This window comes from Martes martes (genome assembly GCF_963455335.1).
Source record: "Martes martes genome assembly, chromosome: 8".
In the NCBI taxonomy this organism is placed as follows: domain Eukaryota; kingdom Metazoa; phylum Chordata; class Mammalia; order Carnivora; family Mustelidae; genus Martes; species Martes martes.
In genome coordinates this window covers 123198134-123224389 of record NC_137895.1, presented here as the reverse complement: position 1 = coordinate 123224389, position 26256 = coordinate 123198134, and the positions used below count along the sequence as shown (strand labels likewise).

General features: G+C 36.3%; 1 protein-coding gene across 1 annotated transcript in view; it reads right to left on the bottom strand.

The window, feature by feature from the left end:
• The window catches only part of PLXDC2 (plexin domain containing 2), a 446156-nt gene that overhangs the window by 56468 nt on the left and 363432 nt on the right, over positions 1–26256 (bottom strand). Inside the window, exons 10-12 of the mRNA XM_080812133.1 lie at positions 24696–24756; positions 18477–18627; positions 16628–16666 (exon numbers count right to left, since the gene is read on the bottom strand). Of these exons, the coding sequence (XP_080668259.1) occupies positions 16628–16666; positions 18477–18627; positions 24696–24756 (251 nt within the window). The remainder of the gene's footprint in view (positions 1–16627; positions 16667–18476; positions 18628–24695; positions 24757–26256) is intronic.

Sequence of the window (26256 nt, the reverse complement as noted above, 5' to 3'; positions counted from 1 at the left end):
TGTCAAGTTTCAGCCTCACTAAGGCTGTGTGTGTGTGTGTGTGCGCGCGCGCGTGTGTGCATGTGCGCACTCACGCACACAAATTGGGAGGAGAAGAACAAGAAGACACTTTTGAGTTAGCCTCAGTCTGCCACTTCCCAAGTGAACCAGAACCTGTTGAGGAGGCAGCAGGCAAAAAGCAGTCCTTCCCAGGGAGAAACAAGAGAGCCAGAAACATGTTTTATTCAGTAAGAGCTCCGGTCAGTAAAATTATCCCTGACTTGTAGGATGTAAATTGCCAATCTTTAGAACATAAAATCATAACTGGATTTATACCTTGGAAACCTCACTCACTGCCTTCATTTAGGCATAAATGTTTACTTTCTCACTTATTACTTATTTATATTTTCAATAGTGGCTTAGTTATACTATCTCCTTTCTAAAACACTACTTTACAGTGTGGGTGTAGATGTGAAGACACCATTTCATGTCTAATGAAGTCTGTACAGAGTCTAGTTTGTTGCTAGTCAAATAAATATTTAATGACATTTCTGGATGATGATTTTAACAAAATAAACAATCTTTATAGATTCAGAATAGTGCTAACCAGGAGACAAAATAAATATAGAGGGATCTATGACTGTGCATATGACTTTACTCTGTGTTGTAATTAGGGCAAACCATTTAAGTAGAAATACAACAAATTCAATTCCAAAATATTACAGAGGGATCCTTGTGTCCCAAGCGAGTGCCATTTCCAAATGCTTCGAATGGTCATCTGGATGGACTGGACAAAATTACACAAATATTTCTGGAGAGCCAATTTTTCCATTTTCATATTACTTAAGCAAGTTTTCTGCATCTCTACTCTAGCTGCTTCCTCTACTAACAAGTATTATGATGGCATATAAAAGGTTGTTGAATCTGGAGATGAAGTGATCGCTCTATTGATGTGTTTTAATTTTAAATTCTTTCACTATTTGTTTGCAGGTTGGAATTGCTGCCCCATTAAATGGTACAGGGTTTGCACACTCACGGCTACCTGCAAACAGAATTTGGGAGATCACCCGTGTTAAAAATGATGACCACCTCAAACACAAAATCAGAATTTAAAAAGTGTAAACAAGTGCTAGTGATTTCCATCATTGAAATTAAGTTCATTCACCTCGAGGGTGGACAGCTCAAGCTGATTTCAATCCTTCAGAAAAGACAGTGAACAAAAACGTCAATTTTGGAAACAGTCATTCATTCCTGTGGTTCAACTGATTGTTCTTAGAGATGGGCATGCAGAACTGGGTCAGAAAAACTTAAGCCTATTTCCGGTACAAACTTAAGCTCATAAGAGTCCATGAGGAGTTGGGGGAGATATTCCAAAAGATGACGAGTAACCTAGTCCGAAGACTCAGACTCTTACTCTAGTCTTAGAAGTATCTTATGCTCTCTCATTCATGCCCAAAAGGGAACAAAAGTCGAACAACTATCCTCAAGCACATATAGTATTGTGCACAGGACAATTCAAATCTTTAGCTTTTTTTTTTTTTTTAACCTTACATCATGTGTTCAAATGAGAGGAATTAAAGATGAATGATAGTAAGATACCTTAAAATGGAGCCTCAAAGCCCCCAAAAGGAGGTAAGTAGATATGAGAAAAGCCTATCAAATCAAGGCCATTTTTTTGGCTACTCTGTTGAAGATACATTTTAAAACATAAATGAAACACAGAAAATCAATAGTATCAACGAGAATATACTCTCCTCTGATCCACTGAATGACCCACTAGGAACTTTTTAGTACTTTATAAAATGCAAATCAATATTTAGACATAGAAAAGGCTAGGAGAATTGTCAAATTTATCTAAGCAATCTGCTATTTTGGGGTAAGTTTTAGCTACCATGATAGTAAAGACAACAGACTTTTAAAAGTTATTTTAAATACGTATTAAAAATACTCTAGACCTCAGGCAAATGTGATTCATTTGCTGCACTCCAAGAAAGTTTATGACCTATTGATAAGAGGAAAAATGAAAGAAATAAGGACATAGAAGATAAGAGGAAAGAGGGGGAACAATTTGACAGGTTGTTTCTTCAAAGTATCATGTTCGATTTTAAACCTCTATGTCTCCTTGCTCTTTCTAAGACCAGAATTCTTATCAGGATTTATATCAGAAAATCAGGTGGTACTGATATTTGGTGTTTAGAAATATAGTTCTTCAATATGTTAAAAAGATTTTGATACATTGCTAAAGTGATCTGTATCCACTATTAAATCTTGCCAGTAATTAAAGTCCAGAAATAAAGTAAAACTAAAATAGAAATACTCCTCATCTGAAATTTTATTCACTTTAGAACTAACTCTTCTCTTGGCTTTAAAATGAAACACTACAGCCCATAAATTCCACAATGTATTAATATCCTTTGGGGGCCCAAGAGGCTCATGGGTTGGACAAAGTCTTGCACTAATCGTACAAAATTCATAAATCTTATAAACATGATGTCAAAGTGTTCCTTTTTAAAGCTTCAGAATGAAGTTAAACTATGAGTGCTTACAGTGTTAGTGTTCCATTCTTGGATTAAAAACACACACAGACACACGACTTTCCCTGTGGAATATTATCTAATCCATTTATAACCTAAAGCATGTAATGGAAGAAAATCAAGTGATAACATTTTTAGTTAAATTGACTTTCCTTTGGAAGTTTCCCTTGTAACTGATCTCATCTTGTCGCTCATCTATTTTTCCCCTTAGCACTTTTAAATTTCTACATTCATGATCATGACCTTGACTTCATTCTGAGTTGCTTCTGGTGTTTCTGTTTTTTTGATGCTTGCCAATCTGTCAATATTATTCAGTTATTAAGGGTCCCTCGGAACTATTATACAAGCTATACCTAATCCACAATACGTGTCACTGTGACAATACATTCATAATTCACATTATGACATCTCCATAGGAAAGATTAGGGTAAGTACTGTGAAAAGATATTAAAATGGGTGCACAAAGCCCTGCTAAGTGCATTATGTGTGGTGGGAACAATATCTGGCAGGGACAGCTGGCCCAGCTTCTCTCTTGCAGCCTGGGCTACAACGGGGCAGCTGTGAAATTCCGTTCAGGGAAACATAGAGAACATTCTGGGCTAAAAGAGCTTAAGACCTGACAATCCTTTTTAACAATAGTCCGTTACCTTTTATCATAGAAAAATGAAGCTAAATAAGATTTCTGTGAAATCAGATTTAAAAAAATGCTTGATTCCATCAAAATGGGGGATTTGGGAGAGCAGTCACCACCCAGCCGCTTCTAGCTTCATTATGTGATTGGTGCTTCAGTGTAGGCACATGTGTGAGCATCTAAAAAGAGGGGATTGACAGTGCTTACAGCAGCCATAAGACCCAAAGTAGATCTTTGGAACAATCCATTATCATCTTTCACTTCTTATGTGTATGTACTATTTTTTTTTAAGATTTGAGAGAAAGAGAGAGAAAGAAGGAGGGAGAGAGGGGGAAAAGGGGATGGGGGGAGAGAGAATCTCAAGCAGATTCCCCACTGAGCACAGAGACCGATGTGGGGCTTGATCTCACAAATCTGAGCCAAAATCAATAGTCAGATGCCTAGCCCAGAGAGCCACACAGGTGCCCTGTGTATGTACTACTTTTTATAGTCTACACACGCATTTAATATTTTCAGCAACCGAGATCTTTATTAAGACCTAACTTTAAAACTTTTCTTAACATTAGTTTTCTATATATAAAGCTGTCCTTGGATACAGTTGACTTCTCCACCTAAAAATATATTTAAAATTTATTTTTGAAAAATAAGATGTGTCTCTACTTCTATAAAATAATACAAAGAAAAGGGATCTTAGCACCTAAATTGCCCAGCCAAATATTAAACTGCAGAGTTTCACAGAAATAGTTCGCTCTTTTAATTTCAGGCCAAGTCCTTGGAATGGTTAAGAAGTCAGGGTTTTAAAGTACAGAAAAAAAAGGTAGAGTTTTCTTAATGAATATATTCACAGTGAATATGGAATACCAAAAATAAGGTTGACGACAGTACTTTTAAGATTGGGGGTACAGAATAGAGTGACTCCTCAAACCATTTAATCCCACCCATTCCAGAATGAAGTCACTTATGTTGACAGGTCATTTATACACAAACCTGTGGGTATCATAATGAATTTCTACTTCCCTACCCAATCTACCAGGTTTTCTCAACATGGAGGAAGAACCGTCTTTACCTTGCTCCTGTCAGTGGGTAAAGGCAAAGGTATGTCCAAACCACTTAGCTAATATAGACCCTTAGTATTTCCACTCTTCTTAATCATGGCTTCATTGCCAGGTCATTACCAGGTGTTCTTAAAATTATTCAAGGAAATTGGATCCATTCTCTCACTGCAGCTGAAGTACATGAACCTAAGGACATCTCTCTCATAAACAGTTTTTCCAGTGGAGAGATCAAGCTCTATTTCACACTGTATACCCACCATTAGGAAAACAGGCCAGTGAGGCCCTTTAGGTGTTCATCCCCAGACCATAGCAGGAGCTGGGCCACGGGACATGCAAGATAGAACCTGCAGCCATTATTTGAAAAACAAAAAGTCCAGCTGCTGACTATCGAAATAAAATCAACCTTGCAGTGATTATCCATATGCAACTTCTTTTGAAAAGTGCTGAATATTAAATCAATATTATTAAATCAACCCCAAGTTCTTTGACATTTGAATTTATGCTCAATATTAATGAAAATCTTTGGGTTTCCTAAGAAAGCATGGCTTAATTTAGTTGCCAAAGATATCATTTTGGTCTCTGTGTATGCCTTACGATTAAAACCTTAGTCCTCCATGTTCTCAACAACCATACGACCCTTTTGTTATTTATTGTAGTTTGATATATACTGTCCTCCAGGAGAGTTAATGGGTAGGATGACATGCATGTGCCATGCTTCATACAGAGAGAGAATCAGAAACTCAGAAAAAAAAAATGAGTTGGGTCTGGAATTTCATTTTAATTTGTGTTACCAGATTGAATAAAAAGTGCCCACGTGTCAAAGGTAGGAAGAAAAAATTAAAACAACTGAGAACCAGTTTTGCAGAATATTTATAGTTCACTGCTTTGCATTGATACAGACAAAACTTAGCTCAGATAACACCCCTAGCAAGGACAGAATCAGGTCACCTGCTTGAGAAGAGAGAAACTGTGTTTATCATAATTGCCTGCCCTGAGGTCCTAGAATATCAAGTTTCCTGAAATACAAAGTTCTGAGGGTTGAATGTGGGATAGAACATGGTCAGTCTGGAAGGTGAGTCTCTAATCTTTTCCACCAAATAAGCTTTGTAAAATGGCCCCACAAGTCGTATGTGATACTCCCATGAGTCTTTCGGTTGCAAGGACCTTGGCCTCAAAGTGTTGAGGGTCCAGGAGCCACCATGCTCATTGTGATGTTGATGTGGCAGTTGGTTCTGTTTGCTGAGATGCTGGATACCTTTAACCAGGGGAAAATGGCAGACAAATAGCTACTTTGCTGACTGCAGCATTTGGAGCAATCCTCCCTGCAGGACAGGATGGCATTGGGAAGCACAGCACATGCTCTGACACCAGATCACTGGTGGTAAAGTCCAGCTGCATTCTTTACTAACCATGGGACCCTAGACAGATTACAGAAATCCCAGGGCTTCCACTGCCTTGGGTGTAAAATGGGATTACAATAGTACTTTCTTCATAGGGTGCAGTAAAAATTCAATAAGCTAACATACAAAACCCTTAGAAATGACCTAACATAGAAAACCCTTAGAAAAGTGCCTGGTATACAGAAACAGCCCAATCTTTAGTAGATAATTTTATCATTATTAGCAACTACATGGGAAGGCTCCAAGAATAATTTAAAGCAAAATATGAATCACATAATCAGAAGTGTTAAATTTTACATCTACTAATTTGAGAAGCTGGTTTGCTAAGGATATGCATTTTTTCTTTCTTTAGTTGAAAATTTCAAGAGGCTTGGAAGAATTTATTCATGAGATTTTTCAAAAAACTCTATCTACTTTATGAGAAACTCGTTAAAATTTCTCTCTTTTCTTTTAAAGGAGACAAAACTTGCAGCCTCAAAAATCACAGATCTTGTGTGTACAATATAACACATTTTAAAAATTTCCATGTCCCCAGAATTTTCCGTTTCTCTTTTCCAGTCAATTCTAACCACACCCCACCCCACTCCACCCCACGATGGGCAGCCACTAAACTGATTTCTATTATAGTAGATTGATTTTGCCCGTATTGAATTTCATACAAACTGAATCACACTGTACTCTGTAGTGCCTGGCTCTTTTTGTCTAACATGATGTTTTTAAAATGTATCTGCGTCATTGCATGTATCACTGGTTTGTTCTTTATTTGTGCTGAATAGTAATCCACTGTATGAATATACTTAATTTGTTTACTTTTCTATTGACAAACATGTGAACTGTTTTCAGTTATTGGCAATGATGAATAAAGTTTCTATGAATATTCTTGTGAATACTTTTGTGGATATGTTTTCTCTTGGATAAATACACAGAAGTGGAATTTCTGGATCAAAAGGAAGATATATGATTAGCTTTATAGAATTGTTACTTTTCCAAAGGGATTGTACTATACCACACTCTGATTAGCAATGTAACAGATTTCTGGTGTACCAAAGCCTTATCAGTCTTAGTGTTTTGTCTTTTTAGTTTTAGATATTGTCATGGGTGTATAATGGTATTGAGGCTCTTGCTTTTTTAAAGTCAGTCTGATAATCTATGCTTTTAATTGGAGTGTGTATTCTCTTTACATTTAGTATAATTATTGGTAAAGCTGTGTTTTTTCCCCCTATTTTTCTTCTTTGCGTCCATCCATTATGTGATCCATTTTCCTCCTCTCTTGTCTTCTTCAGCCTAAACAAATATTTCTTAAAATTCCATTTAAATTTAGCTCTTTTTTGTACTTTTTCTTTAGTGATTGTTGAACTTAATGTTAACATATATTAAAGTCACTTATGGTTGAAATTCTATATAATTTTGTAATTGAAATAATAACATTTGGTCACAGAAATTTGTAGCAATATTATGAATTGATGTTAAATAAGGACTTCTGTCCTTACTATTCACTATACATTTAAAATCTTGCACGGTATTACTTGAGCATGCAGAATAAAACTAAGGTGAAAATTAGTCTTAATGGAATAGCAAGTCGTTGAAAACCTACCTGTTGAAAAAGATTAAACTAAATTTACCATCTAATGGATTAAACTACTTTCTTTAATCATTATGTCTTTTTAAAAATAGCATATCTTTTCTCTCCATCTTTCTTTCTCCCTTCCTCCCTTCCTTCTCCTTTTTTCCTTTCTCCCTTTCTTCCCTCCTTCCTTCACTCCTTCTTCCCTCCATCCCTCTCTCCTTCCCTTCCTTCTTTCTTCAATTAGATGAGCATATTACATGATATATAAGCACTGGCAATGGAAACACACATGAAAAAAATTAGTATTTAAGTCACAAAACCTTAAGAACAGTTGCCAAACTTAGTGGGCTCCAAATACACTTTGGCATGCCCTTTACACATTAATAGGGGGCCTCTTGTTCCATTCCCCTTGGAAATGTTTCATGGGTTTTCTCAGCTCCTAGACACCACACTGACCTCTCACACTTACTCTCCCCATATTACTTTGTCTCCTACTACAAGGAGAAAGCAGGATGCTCAGATGAAATTCCCTCCTTCTCCCTCCCACCTATTTCTTCTCCTTCTGTCCCTACTTGCCAATATGAAAACACTATTGGTCATCTTTTAATTCCTTTCTTTATGTCTTCTTTGTACTCAACATCTATAACATGTAAATAGGCTCCTAAAATAAAATGACATCATTAACAACAGAAATCACTACTTTCCTTTTCACTGAACTTCTTGAAAAAGTAGCCTGTCCCTGTTGACTTGTTTCCCTTTTGCCCGAGGACTTCTCAGATTCTTTCTGGGAACTGGGCTACTGTGCATTGTAGAACTGTCCGACAAATGTTAAATATTACCTAAATTAATGGTCACTTTTCTTTTTTTTTTTTCTTTCTTTCTTTCTCTCTCTCTCTCTCTCTCTCTCTCTTTCTTTTTCTTTTTTTTTTTCCTTAGCCTGTCTATAGCATTGATATTGACATTTTTCACTACTTCTTCCTTGAAATGTTCTTCTCTTTGGTTTCTGTGATAGCAAACTCTACCGGTTTTCTTGCTATCTCTTTAACTCTTTTTGCAGTTTTCTAAACAAAATTTTGTGTTCTGCATTTAGCTCTGTGCTCTTCTCATTTTTATACCTTCCTTCTGTGATCTCATTTACTCTCGTAACTTCAACTGTCATTTCTATGCTGATGATGCCTTCACTTGTATCTTTTGCTTGTATTTCTCAAGTTAATTTTAAATTTGCATGGAAAAATGCTCACTGGACATCTTCATTTGGTTGGCCCACAGATACTTCAAAGCCAGTGAGGTTAAATTAAATGCATTGCCTACCCTCAAAACCTGTCCTCTTCCAGTAACCTCTATTAAACACAATCATCACCCATTTAGATAACTAAGCTGAAGTCCTGGCAGCCACCTTGGTCACTTTCTACCTCATAAATCAAACATCCAATCAGATATTAGTTATGTAGCTTCACTTCATTAAAAAGTGTTTCCCATGTCTGGTTTCTCTTCTTTATTCCTACTGTCAGCCGCTACTCTGGCCTCTCAGCATTTCTTTTATGGATTACTAGTACAATCTCCTAAGTAGTTTTGTTGGCCTCAGGTTTACTCCTTTCCCCTCTGTTCCCCACAATCCCTCAAGAATGACCTACTAAACATGTGAAGCTTTTCATGGCACTCCCCTGTCTAGATGATGTCAATGGCTCCCAATGTCTTTGTGTAAATTTAATAAACTCCCTTGCCTGGCTTAAAAGGCTATTGAGTGCTAAAGCCCCTACTTACCACCCAACTTCACCATCCACCACCACCTGTGTACATCTTTACCCTAGCCAAATAAAATGTCATCACTCTTTAGTTACCCAAATAGATCTTGATATCTCATGCTACTCAGCTTCTGTCTTTGCTGGTCCCTCTGCTGAAATGTCATTCTTCTGTTCCTTTTCTACACAAATCCTTCATATACTTAAAAACTTGGATCAAGTATCTCTTCTGAGAATCTTTCTCATTATTTCACTTTTGTTCAGATGACTATTCTCTGCCTTCATAGTTTTTCCCAAGTCTATCATTGTACTTTTCACACCACATTTAATCATTGGTTATTTTCTTTATGTCATCCCACTAGTACATTCGCTTCTTTATGGCGGGTACCAGCCCTCATTTACCTTTGTATCTCCATCATTTACTAATGCACTAGCAATATAAGAAATGTTCCCTGAATAAATGAAATCAAGTTGAATCAAATGAACATAAAAGATAATTTTCTAGTGACATATATATTATTTTAGCAACACAAGGCAATTTACTATGATCACTAGATATGTCATACTAAAGAAAAATATATAACTTTACACACGTTTGCCCCAGGAAGAGTAACAAAAAATATTGGGGGGTGGATACTGCTCCTGAGGCCTCTCATAAATCACAGGTTCCAAAATGTAATGATATATGGGAGTTTATTTCTTCTAACAGGAGATTCCCAATACCAGGTGTCTAACAGAAAGAGGGAAGATAGAGAAAAGGGATGAGCACAGAAAAGAAGGGAGGTATCAGTCAGAGAAAATATGTAGGAAAACATTTTGCCAATGGCAAATGGAAAATATATCTAGAAGTACCTCTTGAAACCTCTTGAAAGTCATGGATGTGTATTTCCTGAGATGTTCTGCTACATCATTTCGTTCTACATCCTATCATCAGCACAAACTCTGTAATTCCTACCAACCAACTTAAAGGGGAAAAAGTATATTCCAAAGTGATTTTCTTTTCTTTTTCTATACTGGATAATGATTTTTTAAACTATTAAATGCAATTTTTGTAGGCCAAATTTGGTTGAAAAAATCAGCAACTTCATATGGTTCAACAAAATACAGAAAGTGTAATGGTCTTTACTAAAATAATTTTGCAATAATTAAACGGTCTAATTTTCTATTAATGATATAACAGGCATATGCTTTAGGGTCCCCTATCTCTGCTGCACAAGATGTGTTCTCTCCATGGAGACAGAGGTAATTTGTTGTTGTCATCAATGAAAAACATTGTTATATGGGAGTCATGACGTAAAGGTGAGGACCAATGCATGGATTCAGAGTAAGATATGTCACTCTTATATTGGGGACTGTGGCATACAGAAATCAAGAATTCACTCAACTCCTGATACTCAAAGTGCTGTCTGTGAACCGATGGTGTTGGCATAGTCTGAGAGCTTGTTGGAAAAGCAATGCTAAGGTTTGGGTTCTATCCTAAAATGACTCTAGCAAAAAATGCATTTTACAAGACTCCCTCTTCACCCAGTAATTCTGATGCACCTTAACATTTATGAGGCATTGCATCAGACCACTTGCTCACAACTCAGCTTTACATGGGATTACCTGAGGGGTTAAAACACGTGATGCCTGAGTCCCAGCTCCAGACGCTCAGATTTAATTGGTGGGAAGAGCAGTCTGACCACTGGGGTTTTTACAAGCTGGAATAATAACATTAGATGAGAATAACCAGATGATTCTAATGCACAGAAAAAGTTAAGAACCACTACTCTGGATGAAATTTTAGGAGAGAAATTCTTAATCCTAGGGGATATTCAAAATCACATTCTGTAGCATAAGACATTTTCACGTCATGGCACACATATACTTAGAATAGACTTAGTGCTACCATGAGAAGTAGCCAAACAAAGCAAAGGATAAAACTGAATGTCAAGATACTTTATAGTTTTTAGAAATAGAAAGTGAAAGATAATCAATAGCCGTCAAAAGGAAATAAGCTTCCCTTTCCTTACAAGACTGTGATCTATGTGAAAGAAATAGATGAAAAAAAAGCAAGAGAAGGTGGAGGAAAAATGAAAGATATGTTACTTTGATGATTTATTTATTAAAGTAAAAAAACAATTCAACTGAATGATAAATGAAACACCAGACACTTGATCTGTCACTACAGACTAAATAATAAAAATATAACCTTAGAAATATTCTAGTGAAAAAATCAGAATAATGTTCTAGCATTTTATCTTTGGATGAAGAGTCTTGGGTTATGTTCAGAAATAAGAAACTAAACACAGAAGAATCAGAATTTAGACTCGCCATTTCATAGCAGCTCATTCAAAGTACATCTGTATTTGATCCTGGAAGTCAACCACTTTGCAGATTTGTACCTCAGAATTAACTTGATCATGTTCTGCAAACTGAATAATGTAGCTATTCCAGCATCTCTTTGATGGGGACACACCTTCTGACTCAAGAATGCAGCCTTTCAGAAACCAGGTGTAGCAAAATTCCTAGCAATAAGAAGAAATGACAAGCACAGTGCCACCTGCATAATACATCAATGCTCTCTGGAGCGCTGTTACTTTAAATGTTATTAACAATTAAGAACTCATATTCAAATATGTTTTTAAAAAGACACTTCACTTATCAAAAGGAAGAACATTTGGAGGAACCAAGAGCAAATGCAGTTTGGGTACTTTGATCATTCTCAGTCAACACTTTTTTTTCTTTTTTTAAGAGACAGGAGAGTGGCAGAAGGAGAGGGAGAGAGAGAATCTTAAGCAGGCTCTATGATCAACGCGGAGCCCCAGTGTGGGGCTCTGTCTCACAATCCTGAGCTCATGACCAGAGCCGAAATCAAGAGTTGGACGCTTAACAGACTGAGCCACCCAGGTGCCCCTAAGTCAACACATTTTATTTTATTTTTTTAAGGTTTTATTTATTTATTTGACAGAAGAGAGACAGGGAGAGAGGGAACACAAGCAGGGGGAGTGGGAGAGGGAGAAGGAGGTCTCCTGCTGAGCAGGGAGACCCATGGGGGCCTCAATCCCAGGACCCCAGGATCAGGAACTGAGCTGAAGGCAGATGTTTAATGACTGAGCCACCCAGGTGCTCCCAGTCATGACATTTTAAATAATAAAATCAAATCAAGGATTTTAGACCTTAAAATAATTTTAACATCTGCTCTGTAGCAGAATGGTACAATTCATTTTGTCCAATTGAGTTGAATCTTATTGAAGATTTTACTTCTTAATTAAAGGACCCTGCCACTGATTCAACTTGCAAACTTCCTTCAGCTCTGGATATAATTTTATCCGGGTCTAATCCTGAAGACATTTACGTTTCCATTTAGGTGGTAAGTGTCATCTGGAAGCAACCTAATCAAACACCAAACAAGGCATTTAATAGTTTGACCTACTATAATATATAGCTAGGTCATTCCTTAGAAATGTAACTCCTCTAGTAAGCTTTTTCCAGGATTTGAAAACCCAAAGAAGATGTGATTTTAAATGCTTATAACCACTATTCACAGAAATACATACATTTAAAAAACACATTCTAGAAACCCTTTCATGGTGAATTAAACCTGAATTTCTAGAGAAACCAAGAAGGCTGAAAGAATTTTAAATTAGATTTTGAACATAAACACAGAGTTGCCCTGTAGTTTGGAGAACAGCTGCCCATGATTGAGACCACTGCTGAGTTCCATAGGAGAATCAACGTGTTGTGATTTTCATAGAAAGGATAAAATGGAAACTACTGCATCAGTACATGGGAAAAGAAAATTTCATTTCCAAACAATTAGAAGTATTGTCAGCTGATATAGAAAAGGAAAAATAATATAGTAGGAATAAGTAAAATCTATTATGGTGGCATTTTCTATTTGAAGTTTGATTGTAGGAGCTCTGTATTGTAAGAAAACAGTAATACTGAGAGGTTGTCAGGACTTGGAATCTGTATTAAGGAATCTGTATTATTAAATAGAATCACACCCCAGGTCTGCCACATACTAGTCAGATAACCTAACCTTTCTGTACCTTCATTTCCTCAACTATAAAATGAGAATAATAACAGGACCAACTCACAGGGGTGATGCCTGGATTAAATGAGGTAACTACACACGACAGCATTTAGAAAGGTCCCAGAAACATAGTAAACACTTAGTGCAGATATTTTTTCCTCTTTTTCTTTTTCTCCTACATCTTCCTCCAACTCTCCAGAGATAGTTGTACAGATGGAGGTAAAATGCTACCTTTATATTGGCTCTTCTGGGTGTATTCCACCATTCACCATCAATCAACACTATACGTCACTGAAGGGGTCTGTACCCAGTAGATATCATTCTCTTTGTTTAGATTTTTTCACATTCTTGTCTCCAAATTGTTCATAGGTCTTAGAATTTCCATTCAACCCTTAAGGTGAATAAAACTTCTCCAAACCAAAAACTATCCTGAAACTTCCAGAAGTTCTACCTAGTCCTACTCTAAAGGTGGCAGGAACCTCAAATCACAATTGAAGATTCATCAGGAGTGATTTAGCAGACTGTAACTCAGTTTGGGTCCTGTGAAGGAGAAGCCCTGTTGTGTGCCTTTGGTGTCCAGCTGCTCAGAAGTATTTTCTACTTTCATATCAAAGATGAAGGAAAATGTCCTGGAAAGTAATGTATAATCATGCCAGCTGTAGATTCCACTAGAAAATCAACTCTTTTAACCAAAGCAATGTCCCAGAAAGACTCAGAGGCAAGGTAATCCAATATCTAAAGGCAGCATCATTAGCTTCTAGCTACACATTGACTATTTTGAAAAATGTCACCCTCTTTTTCAGGAATGTAGAGGCCTCTAAATTAAAATGGTTTTAGAAACAACCAATTAAATGAAATTAAATAAAGAAATAGAATGTGCTAAATTTCTTTGCAACAATACATAGCAATTTAGAAAAATTTATTAGTTTGCTTTTAAAAAAAATTCTCAATAAATGTGAGAAAATGTTTACATTAGGCAACCTTTTTCATTATTAGCTCCATCTTGCAAAAATGTTTACCGGGATGGGGAAGGGGAGAACAGTTCTGAATTTTGTTTTCAACATATTTAATCAACTAATCAAGTTAGATTTAAATTGACAATCTTTCCTGCATCTTCAAATTCCATGAGATAAAAAACAATGAAAGCATGCTATCTTAATGAAGATGTTATAAAAAATGATGTGTAATTTCCCTTAAGTACTGTTTTGAAGGAATATTTGTCTTAATACTGGTCAGGTTGGTCTGCTCTAACTGTACTTTTAGAAAAAGTGCTTTATAAACAACCCTAGACATGAAAAGAGTTCCTGTATATAGACACAGTTAAAGTGTGATATTTTGGAATTCTGGGGGATACATGCTGCACATTAACGATCATCTGAAAATCCAATAGTCAACTTTTCTAGTATAACAAAAAAGAAAAAAATGTCTTCCATTTACATCAGGAATTTACTTCACTTGACTTCTCAACTTCATAAGGCAGTTTTATGCACTGCATGAAGAAAATCTTCAATGTTTTCAGATTCCTTGCTGCACTAAACAAAACTAAGGATTTTCCTTGGGATAATTGGTAATATTCTGGGGAACTATTTCCCAAAGTGCATTTCACAAAACATTCAGTTCATGAGATGCAACTTACAGAAAAGTTTTATGACCAAATCGTGGAGAAATGCCCGACACTAATTCTTTATTTCCAACTTGAAATTTCTTTAGAATAAGTGAAATAAGTCAATCAGGAAAAGACAATTATCATATGATCTCTCTAATATGAGGAATTTGAGAGTCAGGGCGGGGGGCTGTAGCAGGTAGGGAGGGAAAAAAATGAAACAAGATGGGACCAGGGAGGGAGATAAACTATAAGGGCTCTTAATCTCAGGAAACAAACTGAGGGTTCCTGAGGGATTGAGGGGGAGGGATAGAGTGGCTGGGTTATGGACATTGGGGAGGGTATGTACTATGGTGAGTACTGTGAATTGTATAAGCCTGATGATTCACAGACCTGTACCCTTGAAGCAAATAATACATTATATATTTATTAAAAAAAAAAAAAAAGAATACATGCTTCTCGAAAGCTGAGAATTTGGCAACGTCTTGTTCACTTATCATGGCTCCAAGCCTGTAACAGTGCCCTGCACTTAGGCATTCAGCAGGAATTAATGAATAAACAAATGAATATAAAAGCTTTGAACAGCTCTCTAGCAAAGAAACCTCTTTTAATTTTCTTTCATCCAGAGTATCTCATACCTATTTAATCACAGCAATCTTTTTTTTTCTGTTAGCATTATGGAATATTTATCCTAAATATTTAGAATATTAAAAAAAGAAAGAGAGAGAAAAGAAAGCATAGAAATGAAACCACTACCCATATTAAGAATTAAGTATAACAAATACAACAGAAGCCTCTTGGGGAGCCCTCCTCCATTTCATAAGGTAACACCAACTTTAAGACTTATGTTCACATGAAACTAAGTAGCATCCTGCTCTGAGAAGTTCTGAACAGGGGAATTGTTATTACCCCTTCCAGTGCTAAGATTTTAACTTATTTCTAGCTTGTACATATGCTGCAAATGGTCATCTGTAAAGCTATCTGCTCACACTATTAATATATTAATAAGAAAAGAAGGAATGAAATGAAACACTATGGTACAGACCAAAGACAATGGATAATTGATGTTAATAATGATTACGTGAAGAGGCTAATAAGCAGCTTATCTTTCAAATTGATTGATATGAAATTTAAAGATGCTACAATATATACCTTATCATACAGTCAACCTAAGAAAACATCAAAGTATTTGTTACTTAACGTCCACTGAGTAATTTAGAAACTATTCCCTACAGTTGCTAAAAGAAAAAAAAAAAATCCCTAACAATGTATACATTGGATTTTGACTTACAAAATCAGCTGGGGCTGCAAAAGTAAAGATCCATGTCACAGGGTGGCCCCATTTACATAAGAGAAGCTGCTAAGAGAAACACCTCCCCTTCTTGAGCTGAATAAAGTTACTGAAAAAAAAAATCTCTTTTATCAAGAGGCAGGAAACTGATAGAGAAGCACATATGAGCTAATACAGTTTAATAAAAAAAGAACTATTTTGAAAAATTTAGTCAGTATCTTTCACAGTCTTAATATCGGTAAAATTTTCTTCCAAATTTTCAAGGACCATTATAGATATTGCTAAATTTTCTTAGGAAAATGTGAAGTATGTAACTACCAAGATGTTCTTTTTGCATGTCTGATTTTTGTCCCTAGCTTCACCTAAAACATAAAAGGCCTATAAAGTATATTTCCATATTGGCCTGTTTCTCAATTTCATTTATAGAGAATGTTGAATAGTCAACCTAGAGGGGGGAAAAAACATTTGAACCCAATACCTCCACCATGTAGATACTCAATATACAATTAAACCAAAGAATAGCGCAAAAAAGAAGAAAAAGATCTGTGGATAAATTTTCACTTTATAATGGCTCATTGGTGTCCTGTAGTTTTATAGGCAAACATGTGGATTAGAATTTCATTCCACTATTGAAACCGTTTCGATTTTCAAGCCAAACAATAAATTCTTCCCATGTTAAATACCAACAGAGATTGAAATATAACTTCACTCTATATTAGAAGCCCACAAATCCTTTCTCATATTTAAATGAATGAAATGAATTAGTATCTAAAGGTATTTAAAAAAGAAAAGAATATAAATTCCTACCTCCATTATCTTTTAGATGCAGTGCTATCTTGGTATCATCTGGAAGAGAAATTCTAAGTTATTGTAACTAAAAAAATTTTAATGGTGCATAAATCTGATGACCAATAGTCTACTAATGCCTTAATTATAACATGAATAGATTTCAAAATCTTACTCAGTGAATTTCTTAGTGCAATGAGAGCGAAGTGCTAGTTTACACAGGTAGTACTAAAATTTCTTACTAAAATTTTAAGATCAAAACTTCAGTAAAGCATTATAAGATTCCTAAGATCTTGAGAAAATTAGTTATAATTTTAACTTAGAGTTCCCTTATTTTTAATCTTTGAAAATGACTTATTGTAATTAGACTCTATAGTGATGGCCTTCATTATTCACTTAAAAAAAAGATCAGGAAATTCTAAAATATTTATGAATTTAACTTCAAAGGTTAGGTGCTTATCCACTGCTAATAAATACGACCAAAATCATAAATGAAAAGATCTTGCCCATAATGAACACAATATACAAATAAACATGCCTTTTTTTTTCTTGTTTCAGTGGTTATATTTTATTCTAAAGCATAGGATTCAAATTGAAGTAATATTTTCATGGGGTAGGATTCGAACTACAAAAATATTTCACGGGCTATATAACAACCCCAAATAAGATGGATTAAAATACAACATTGGCTTTAAAAGCAATAAAATGTATTTAGCAGCTGTCCTCATCTCATTTTATAACTTTACTCTAGTTAACCTTTATTTAAAGGGTTTATTTATTTATTTTAGAGCAAGAGAGAGCGTGAGTGAGGAGAGGGGCAGAGGGACAGGGAGAGAGACTCTCCAGCAGACTCCACACTGAGCACAGAGACTCACTTGGGGCTTGATCCCACGACTCCAAGATCATGACCTGAGCCTAAATCAAGAGTTAGATGCTCAACCGACTACACCATCCAGGTGCGCCTCGAGTTAACTTTTAATATCCAATTAAATTTCAGTTAAAAGCAAAAGTTTCAAGTTTAATTTATTATTCAAATGAAAGCAAGGTTGATGGCTATAAATAAATAAGATCATTTTTCCCCTCAGAGCTCACTCTTGGCCAATTAGTCTCACATTTCTCCCTAGTGGTACCAGTCAGAATATATAGTTCTATTTTAGCTGATACACTTTCTTCCCCCAATGAGTTGTGCCCATGCATCAATATTTTCCAGTATTTTTGTCTTCCCTGGCAGAAGAAATGTTTTTCAAGACACAGTGCCTCTCTATAGATTATAGACCAACAGGTTTTATTGTCTGTATTTAGGTAAATATTAGAACTGCATATAAGTAGAATTATCTATTTTCTCTATATGCCTTTTGCCTTTCTCTCCTGTGACTGAAATACTGAATTCAGGTACCACAAAATTTAGCAATATAAAAGCAAGTCTGTATTTCCTTTTTAGGGAGCACAGGTAGCCAGGATATTACAAAAAGCTAAATCTTAATAAAAGTCACTGTACATTAAAAGAATATTAACACATATTTTTATTCCATAATAATTTTGTCTTTTCCCCTTTAGAAATCCTTTAGAAGTCCAGTTTGCCAAAGGATAACTTTCCCTCTAGAGAGCTACTCCAGTTCATATCAACACAGTAAAAGGCAAGGGGCACCTGGGTAGCTCAGTTGGTTAAGCGACTGCCTTCAGCTCAGGTCATGATCCTGGAGTCCCAGAATCGAGTCCTGCATTGGGCTCCCTGCTCGACAGGGAGTCTGCTTCTCCTGTTGATGTTTCTCCACTCATGCTCTCTCTAATTCTCTCTCTCTCTCAAATAAATAAATAAAATCCTTAAAAAAAACACCTTTAAGAAAAAAGGCAGAAATATTGAGAGTACCTTCTGTGGGCAGGCTGGTGGGCAGCTGGGATGTCACTGCTCTTCTGGTGGTCGTTAGGACCCTGAATTTTGTGGTTGTTGCTTGTACGGTTGTGGTGGTTTGAGAAGAACTTTCCATTGGCTCTGTGTTCTCACACATCTTCTCTTTGGACTAACAAGAGAAAAAAATGGGAAAACAATTTAAGAGAGATCGTATGTGCATTTTAAAAAATTACATGAAAGAAGCTGAGCTGTGAAGCACAAATCAATCTCAGATCAAGATGAGTTATTTTTGTTATTTTTGTATAGGACAATATTTGTAGATTATAGTAATTTACAAAGTATACAAAATAGATGAGAAATAAAATGGGATATTAGTAAAGCATTTTCACCTTTAGATATTCGGATTTCATCATTTCTGTGGTTAACCTTTCATATTACTTTTTATCTTGCCCTAAATTTTATAGTGATTTATAAAAGACATAATGGCAAAAGGGAGAAGTTCACACAAGAAGAAAAACGTGTGCAAAAAGATAAGAGAAAGAATGCATTCTCAAAAAGAGAAAGAATGCATTTCAAACCGGTAATACTAAATTCTAAATATTTGGTAAAATGCTCCATATTACTTTATTGTTTCAAAAACAATCCACCACAGGTTGAAAGAATATTTAAAATTTTTGTTTTCTTTTATGAACTATTCAAAACCACCTGAGCAAAAGATTGAATGACCCTCTTATAATCCCTTAGCCTATTTCTCCTTAGCACAGCTAGACTTTCAAAGACACCAGGAAAAGATGCATATTTTATTTTTTATTTACAGCCCACAAATATAAATCCTCTGACCTTCACCAGCAACAATCTCCGACATCCAAACTTTCATGGTTTAGAAGCTGGTGCTTCTCCCCACCTCTTTGTTCTTCAAAGGACCCCATCCCTCTGGTAGGTCTTGGAAAATAATTAGTATGCACCTGGGAGGTACTCATCTCACTTCTGAAAATTATTATTAAGTAAATTTCTTTCTTAAACTTCTCTTGTCATTAACAAAGTACAATGCACTTATTGCTAGTTGAGCAAGAATTCCTGGGATGGCTTCCTTTTTCATTAATGGAATAGGATACAGGTTTCTTCCCCACTTCAACTCCCAATATCCTATGGGAATAAAGGTAAAGCTTCCCACATTTTCTCAGCCAGTGGCCTAATGATCTCTATGTCAGGTACCACCACCACCACCACCCCCGCCACCGTAGCTTGGACCTCACAGGCAGTTGGAGATGCTTTTGTTCTGAGATCATAGATCCAGTTGCCCTCTTTTCAGTCTCCAAGAATCTTTTCACTCAGATTCTGTTTCTCCTTTGATGACACTGAAAGCCCAAGTACAATGATTTTCTCCCTTCAATCCCCTTCCCCCCATCACTTCAACCTCTCTTTCCAATTCCTTCAAATATCTTGCCCTGTTTTGTTTTTCTGCCTTTTCAGAAAATCCCCAAAACCAAATGGAGTAAAAACAACAACAACAAAAAACAAACCAAAAAACCCACCTGCCTTCTCCCTGCCCTGTAACAAAGCTAGAAGAAGCTGGAGAACAATCACACATCCCAGGCTTGGAACTCCATAGGGTTACCACCTGTGGGCGTCCTTAGCCGGCCTTCTGAGCTGCTTGGCAACACTGTCCTGTTTGCTGTCTCCTCTCCCACCATCCTCCATATCAACTGCAAACCCTCTCCACTCTACTGAAAACTCTAATCCCATAATGCCTCTTCCAATCTTACCCCACGGGCTCACCTTTTATTTCCTTGATAAGAGTCATCAGCAAGATTTCTCTGCATTTCTTTACAAATCAGGATTCGTGCTTGAATCTGTATGGACCTATCCCTCTTTCTTTCTGTAATCATGGAGGGAGCCCAGTATTTATAGCTACTCTCTCAACCTCTACTTTGGCCCAATTCAGCCCACTTTGTCAGGTTTTTGTGAACTTGCTCATTTAATACCATTCTTTCTCTTCAAAATGTTTTCGGTCTCAGGTTTTCCACTGCTTTGCTCCCGTTAGCCCTTAAACACACTCGAGCATGTCCAATCTTATTTTAAACACTCAGTCTTTCCTCTTCTCCTTAGTCCTCCTCCTTCTCCTCAAAGCTTTCTGACATTCCCCTACTTTTCCTTCCATTCAGTCATACTTCCAGAGATAGGTCTGCCCTGGTCTTCACAGACTCCCACTTTCCCTACTTAGGAAAATCTTGTTGTTATCCAATACAAGTTAATTGAAATTTCTTATACTGGTGGTTCTAATACCTCCTTATGCACAAAATCATCTATATTCTTCACATCTCACAGCATGGGGCCCAGCTAGCTTTGCACTCCCTAGTTTTGGCTTCTATGACACACACTCGCACCAATTTTCTGATAGCTTTCTACAACTTCTTTTTATTTCTATCTCTCTGTTATGTGTTGGTAGTTCTTATAGATCTTTCTTGACTAATCTTTTTGCTATATGCATTCTCACCAGCAATTTCCACCATACCTGTGATTTCAATTCACATGTTTATGTCGATATACATAAATCGATACCAACAATACACATCTCTCTCTTGGATTTCTGACCCAAATATTCATCTATTGACTTAACTTATGCATGTGGGTGTCACAAACATCTCAAACTCAATAAGTCTCCAATGGAACTCATCGCAAATTATTCTCCTCCTGTGTTTCTATTGTCAAAGACCAGTATTAGCAAATACCTTAATGTTTAACCTAACATCCTGGACTTGTTTAGCTTACAGCAGTAAGGGCAGATTAAAGACTCTAAATGGGCCTCCTTCTGCAAAACCAAGTAGCTTCTGGATAAAATTTGAATTTTAAAGCATTACTAGGATTTGCAGGAAGCAAAGAAAATCTCCAAGGGTACCTTTCTATTGTCTCTCCCCCCAAACAAAACAAAGCTAAAGCTGTAGACTCCAGTAGGAGTCATATGCATTAAGCAAGGGAAAAATGCAGGATTTGCCCAGAGGGCAAGAAATGTTAAAAATCAATATTGCTTCAAGGAGCTCAAGCCTGTGCCAGCAGTAGATGGGGGAGATAAATTTATATCTCTCCTCTCCATACTAAATAGGGGAATATTGTGTCCCCTAAAATTCTCAGGTTCTCTTCATCAAACATTCTTTGGTGGAAAGTACCATCTATTTAGGTCCTTGGGGTTCCCATGGAACAGGATAAAATAAAAATGCAATTCTAATTAAAGGACACAATAGGAAACACAAAAAGAAAAAAAAAAAAACACTGACAAAGTCAGCAAAAACAATGAACAACATATTTAAACTACAAAATCTTTAGATATTGTGATCATCTAATATAAGATGCACAAAAATTTATATATGAAATATTTAAAGAAATGAAAGGCAAAATTTAAAAATGAACTAGTAACATAGACTACAAAAATGTCTTGGCAGATTTAATAAAGTATAAAAGTTAAATTTCAGAAATGAAAAATACATCTTTTGAAATTACTACTTCAATGGATATGTTAAACAGCGGATTAAACGAGATGAAGACAAAATTAATAAACTGGCAAATTGATCTGAAGAAATTTCCCAGGATGCAACACAGGGAAATAAGAAGATAGATGATATAAAAGAGGACTTCCACAGTCCTCATTTCCATTCAGCCACTTACCTACTGATCCTTCCCCCACCCTCTCTGTGATCACCACTACTCTACCCACTGATGCAGCCCAGATCGCCAGCATCTTTGGCCTGGGTTATAACCAGAGTCAACTTCTTGGGTTCTTGCCTCATAACCTATTATTCACCCATAGTTTGGGTGATTCTTCCAAAGGCCCTGATTAAAAGCCTTTCCCTTGCCTTTATTACTTTTTAATTGAGGAATGATATATATATACATAGCAGTAAATTAGTTTCAGATGTATGACATAATGATTTGATATTTTTGTACATTGCAAAATGATCACCGCCATAAGTCTACCTTACATCTGTCAAAAAACGTAATTGCAAAAAAAATTAAAACAAAACAAAAAAAAAAGTAATTGCAAAAAGTTTTTTGTTGTTGTTGTGATGAGAATTTTTAAGATTTACTTTCAGCAGTTTTCAAATATGTAACACATTATTCTTAAGTACAGTCACCATGCTGTACATTAAATCCTCAGGACTTATTTATTTTATAACTGTTATTTTGTACTTTTTGAGCCCCTTCTGCAGTTTCACCCACCCCCAACCCCCCATCTGTTCTCTATCCATGAATTTGGGTTTTGCTTTTTGTGTTTTGTTTTGCTTAGATTCCACATATAAGTGAGATCATACAGTACTGTCTTTTCTGTCTGACATATTTTACTTAGCATAATGCCCTCAAGACCCATCCATATTGTGACAACTGGCAAGATTTCCTTCTTTTTATGGCTAAATAATGTTCAGTCTGTGTGTGTGTGTGTGTGTGTACATTCATCCATATACATCACATTTTCTTTATCCATTCACCCATCAATGGAAACGTAGGTTATTTTCTTATCATGGCTGTTGTGAGTCATGCTGCAACGAACATGGGGGTGCTGTTATCTTTTTGAGTGAGTATTTCATTTTCATTGGCTAAATACCTGTAAGTGGAACTGTGGGATCATATGGTAGTTCAATTTTTAATTTTCTGAGGAAACTCCATTCTTCCCTTGTCTTTAGGATGAAGCCCAAACTCCTTCAACTTCTCATGTTTGGGACTTTGTTAACCCACCAGTCCCAGTTCTCACCACTCCTCTCCTCAGCTCCAGTTACCCTTTCAGGCATCATCTATCTTCTCCTCAAGCAAACCTTCCCTTATGCTACTTAACCAGACCACGTCCTTACCATTACTCTCCGCCATGTCCTTCTCTATATGCTTCAGTGGTCTATCCACCTGCTGAACACACTTCTTCCATTTTTATGCTTTCGGTGCTTAGAATAGTACATAGTAAGTGCTCATATTAGGATCTGCACTTATGGAGAAAATTTATCTCACAGGATCAGAAAGAAAATTTAACCCTACTTTTAGGCACAGAAGATGGACTGGAGTTGGTGACTTTATTGTACTAGAAGGATATAAATGCCCACCGTAAAGCCATTAATATTGACAATTTAATTACATAATTAAAAGGAAACACTGAATACTGAAGATACTTGACTTTGAACTCCTTGGGAATAGGGGATAATTTAAAAAAAAATTTATAATTTCAGTGCTCGGCACATTCCACAGAACATGGTAAATTCTCCACAGATAAATTTAGGAGGGTTTAAAATACGATGGCTTCTTTATTTCCTTGGTTCTTGGTGGGCAAGAAAATTAAGATGCCTGAATTACACTCTTGATCTTTACACAATATAGCTATTCAATTTCAACATTTTCATTGAAGTAAATGTGATTACATGAAAGAAACATCAATCTGAAAACACAACCACATTTCCAGCAGTATATTTTCATTTTGAACGATGTTGTTCCATAAGTGAAGTGAAATAGATTAGTGTATATCACTATAATCCCCCAAATGAATGTCAAAAAGTTGATTAAAGCTGCACAGGCAATTCTGCACTTAAAATTCAAGTATATTCTCAATGATGTTTTTCTCAAGATATTTATAGGATATCATAAATAAAAACTTAATTTCTAAGAAAGGTTCTAATAACCATTGGTCTCCCACTAGTTTTAAAGAGAGCACTCTGACATGATTTGCTTTCGCTAAATGAGAAAACTTGCATCACTGTCTCCATCACGTTTGTCTCGGGGTTACTGTTTCTTTGTTATACCATTTCTGACTGATTTTACATCAATTTGATGCAAGTAGTCTCTTCATCCATACTGTTGGTTTTGTTACTTGAGCTAAAGAGATGAACAACAGCTTCCGAGATCTTAAAAAGCAGCAAGTGTTTAAGAGAGCTACCTTTGGCTTATAAGATTTGGATTCCGGTTCTATTTCCTAGCCATACATCTAACCTGCTACCCTTGTTGCCCCCATCCCCACCATCTCCCCTCGCCCCGCCGTCTTCTCCTCTTGGTAATATGGGGCAATAACACCTCCCAGGTCTAAGGAAGGCTATGAGACTAAATCGAGATAATACAGGTAAAGAGTTAAGCCCAATATGTGGTACATATTAAGGGCTCGATAATTCCTGGATATTTTTGTTAAATTAGATGCCATTTTCATTAAGATGTAGCAACTCTATATGACAGCTTGGCCCCAGGAATCTTGTCATGAGAAAGCGTGTGTACCTCTTCGGGGCATCCACTGTCCACCCAGTCCTGCCGATGGCGATCGAATCCACTGGAACATCTTCAGAGAGGACACATTGCAGTTCAGAAAAGAAAGTAATGGGGTGCACAATGGGCAGGGCAAGGGGGAAGAAATGAAAAGAAAAAGATTGGTAAGTAGTTCATTCTCAAATTCTCAGTTTAGCACAACATAAACTTTCTTTTATAGAACTGTTAACTGGAGCAGCAGTGAAATATTTGCAGCCTGGTGAGTAACAGCTCACTCCTTAGGTCCTTAGGTAGTCATGCTATTAGGATCGTTATGCTGAATGGCTGTTTTTATGCACCTGGGTACTGGGGCCATGCTGTATCAGTTTGACCTCTTGGAGGGACTGGGGACTAGAGATGAGAATAGTCATAGAGAAATTCATCCCTATCTGACTGCCCCTCAATAAAAACCCTGGACACAAAATGCATGAGTAGGCTTCCTTGGTTGGCAACACTTGGTGTTTTTTCTCAAATTGCTGTTGGGGGACGTAAGTGCTGTCTCTACAACTCTACTGGGAGAAGACAATTGGAAGCTTGCGCCTGGTTTCTTATGGACTCTACCCTAGTGTATTTTTCACTTTTACTGATTTTTAATCTGTATCCTTTTGCTGTAACAAATGGCCACCTTGAGGTTTTTTGTTTGTTTGTTTTTGGTTTTTTTGGCCACCTTGAGTTTAACAGCTTTTTGGAGTTCTGTGAGTCCTTCTAGTGAATCAGTGAATCCAAATGTGTGCTTGTAAACTCCTAACATCAGTATGCCTATGTTATCTCTAAATGGTCTAAATCAACAAACACTGACTTAATAAGATTTTGTTTAGTCCTATCCTCTTCCTTGATTGGAATAATGTTCTGCCCTCCTTATCTAACCAGCTATATGGTCCATTTATATTTTTAAGACCCAGAAATTACTACCTAGAGTCCATTTTGATAAAGCTTCATAACTGCTCTGATCACATCTTATTTTACTATTTAACTTTCCCTTCTATATAAAACTTCACGTGCATATGTCTTATTTACCAAACTTGATCGTGAACATTTAAAAAAAATTTTTATGAGCAGGGACCCTGACATGGGGCTCAATCCCAGGATCCCGGGATCATGAACCAGGCTGAAGGCAGGCGCTCAGTCAACTGAGCCATCCAGGTGCCCCAATTATGAACATTTTAAAGTTAGGACTGGATCATATAAAATCATACCTAACATGATCTAACATATGATTTCTTTTTCTTATTAGAAATTCAAAATATTTTTACTATTCTGTTAAAATTAAAGATTTACATAACCCCTGAATTTTAATATCTAAGTATATATTTATATATAATATACAAATCCATATTTATGAATATTAATATAGATACTATATATTTTTCAAAATTCATGGAGGTCATTCAACTTTTGTCTTATGTTTTCTTATAGTACTACTTCACAACTTTTTTTTTCACTTGTTTTGCAATGAGTCTACACGATGACGACTTTTTCTAAGAACACTTGCCAGAGATTATGTACCATGGCATGGATGAGCATAATTTAATTC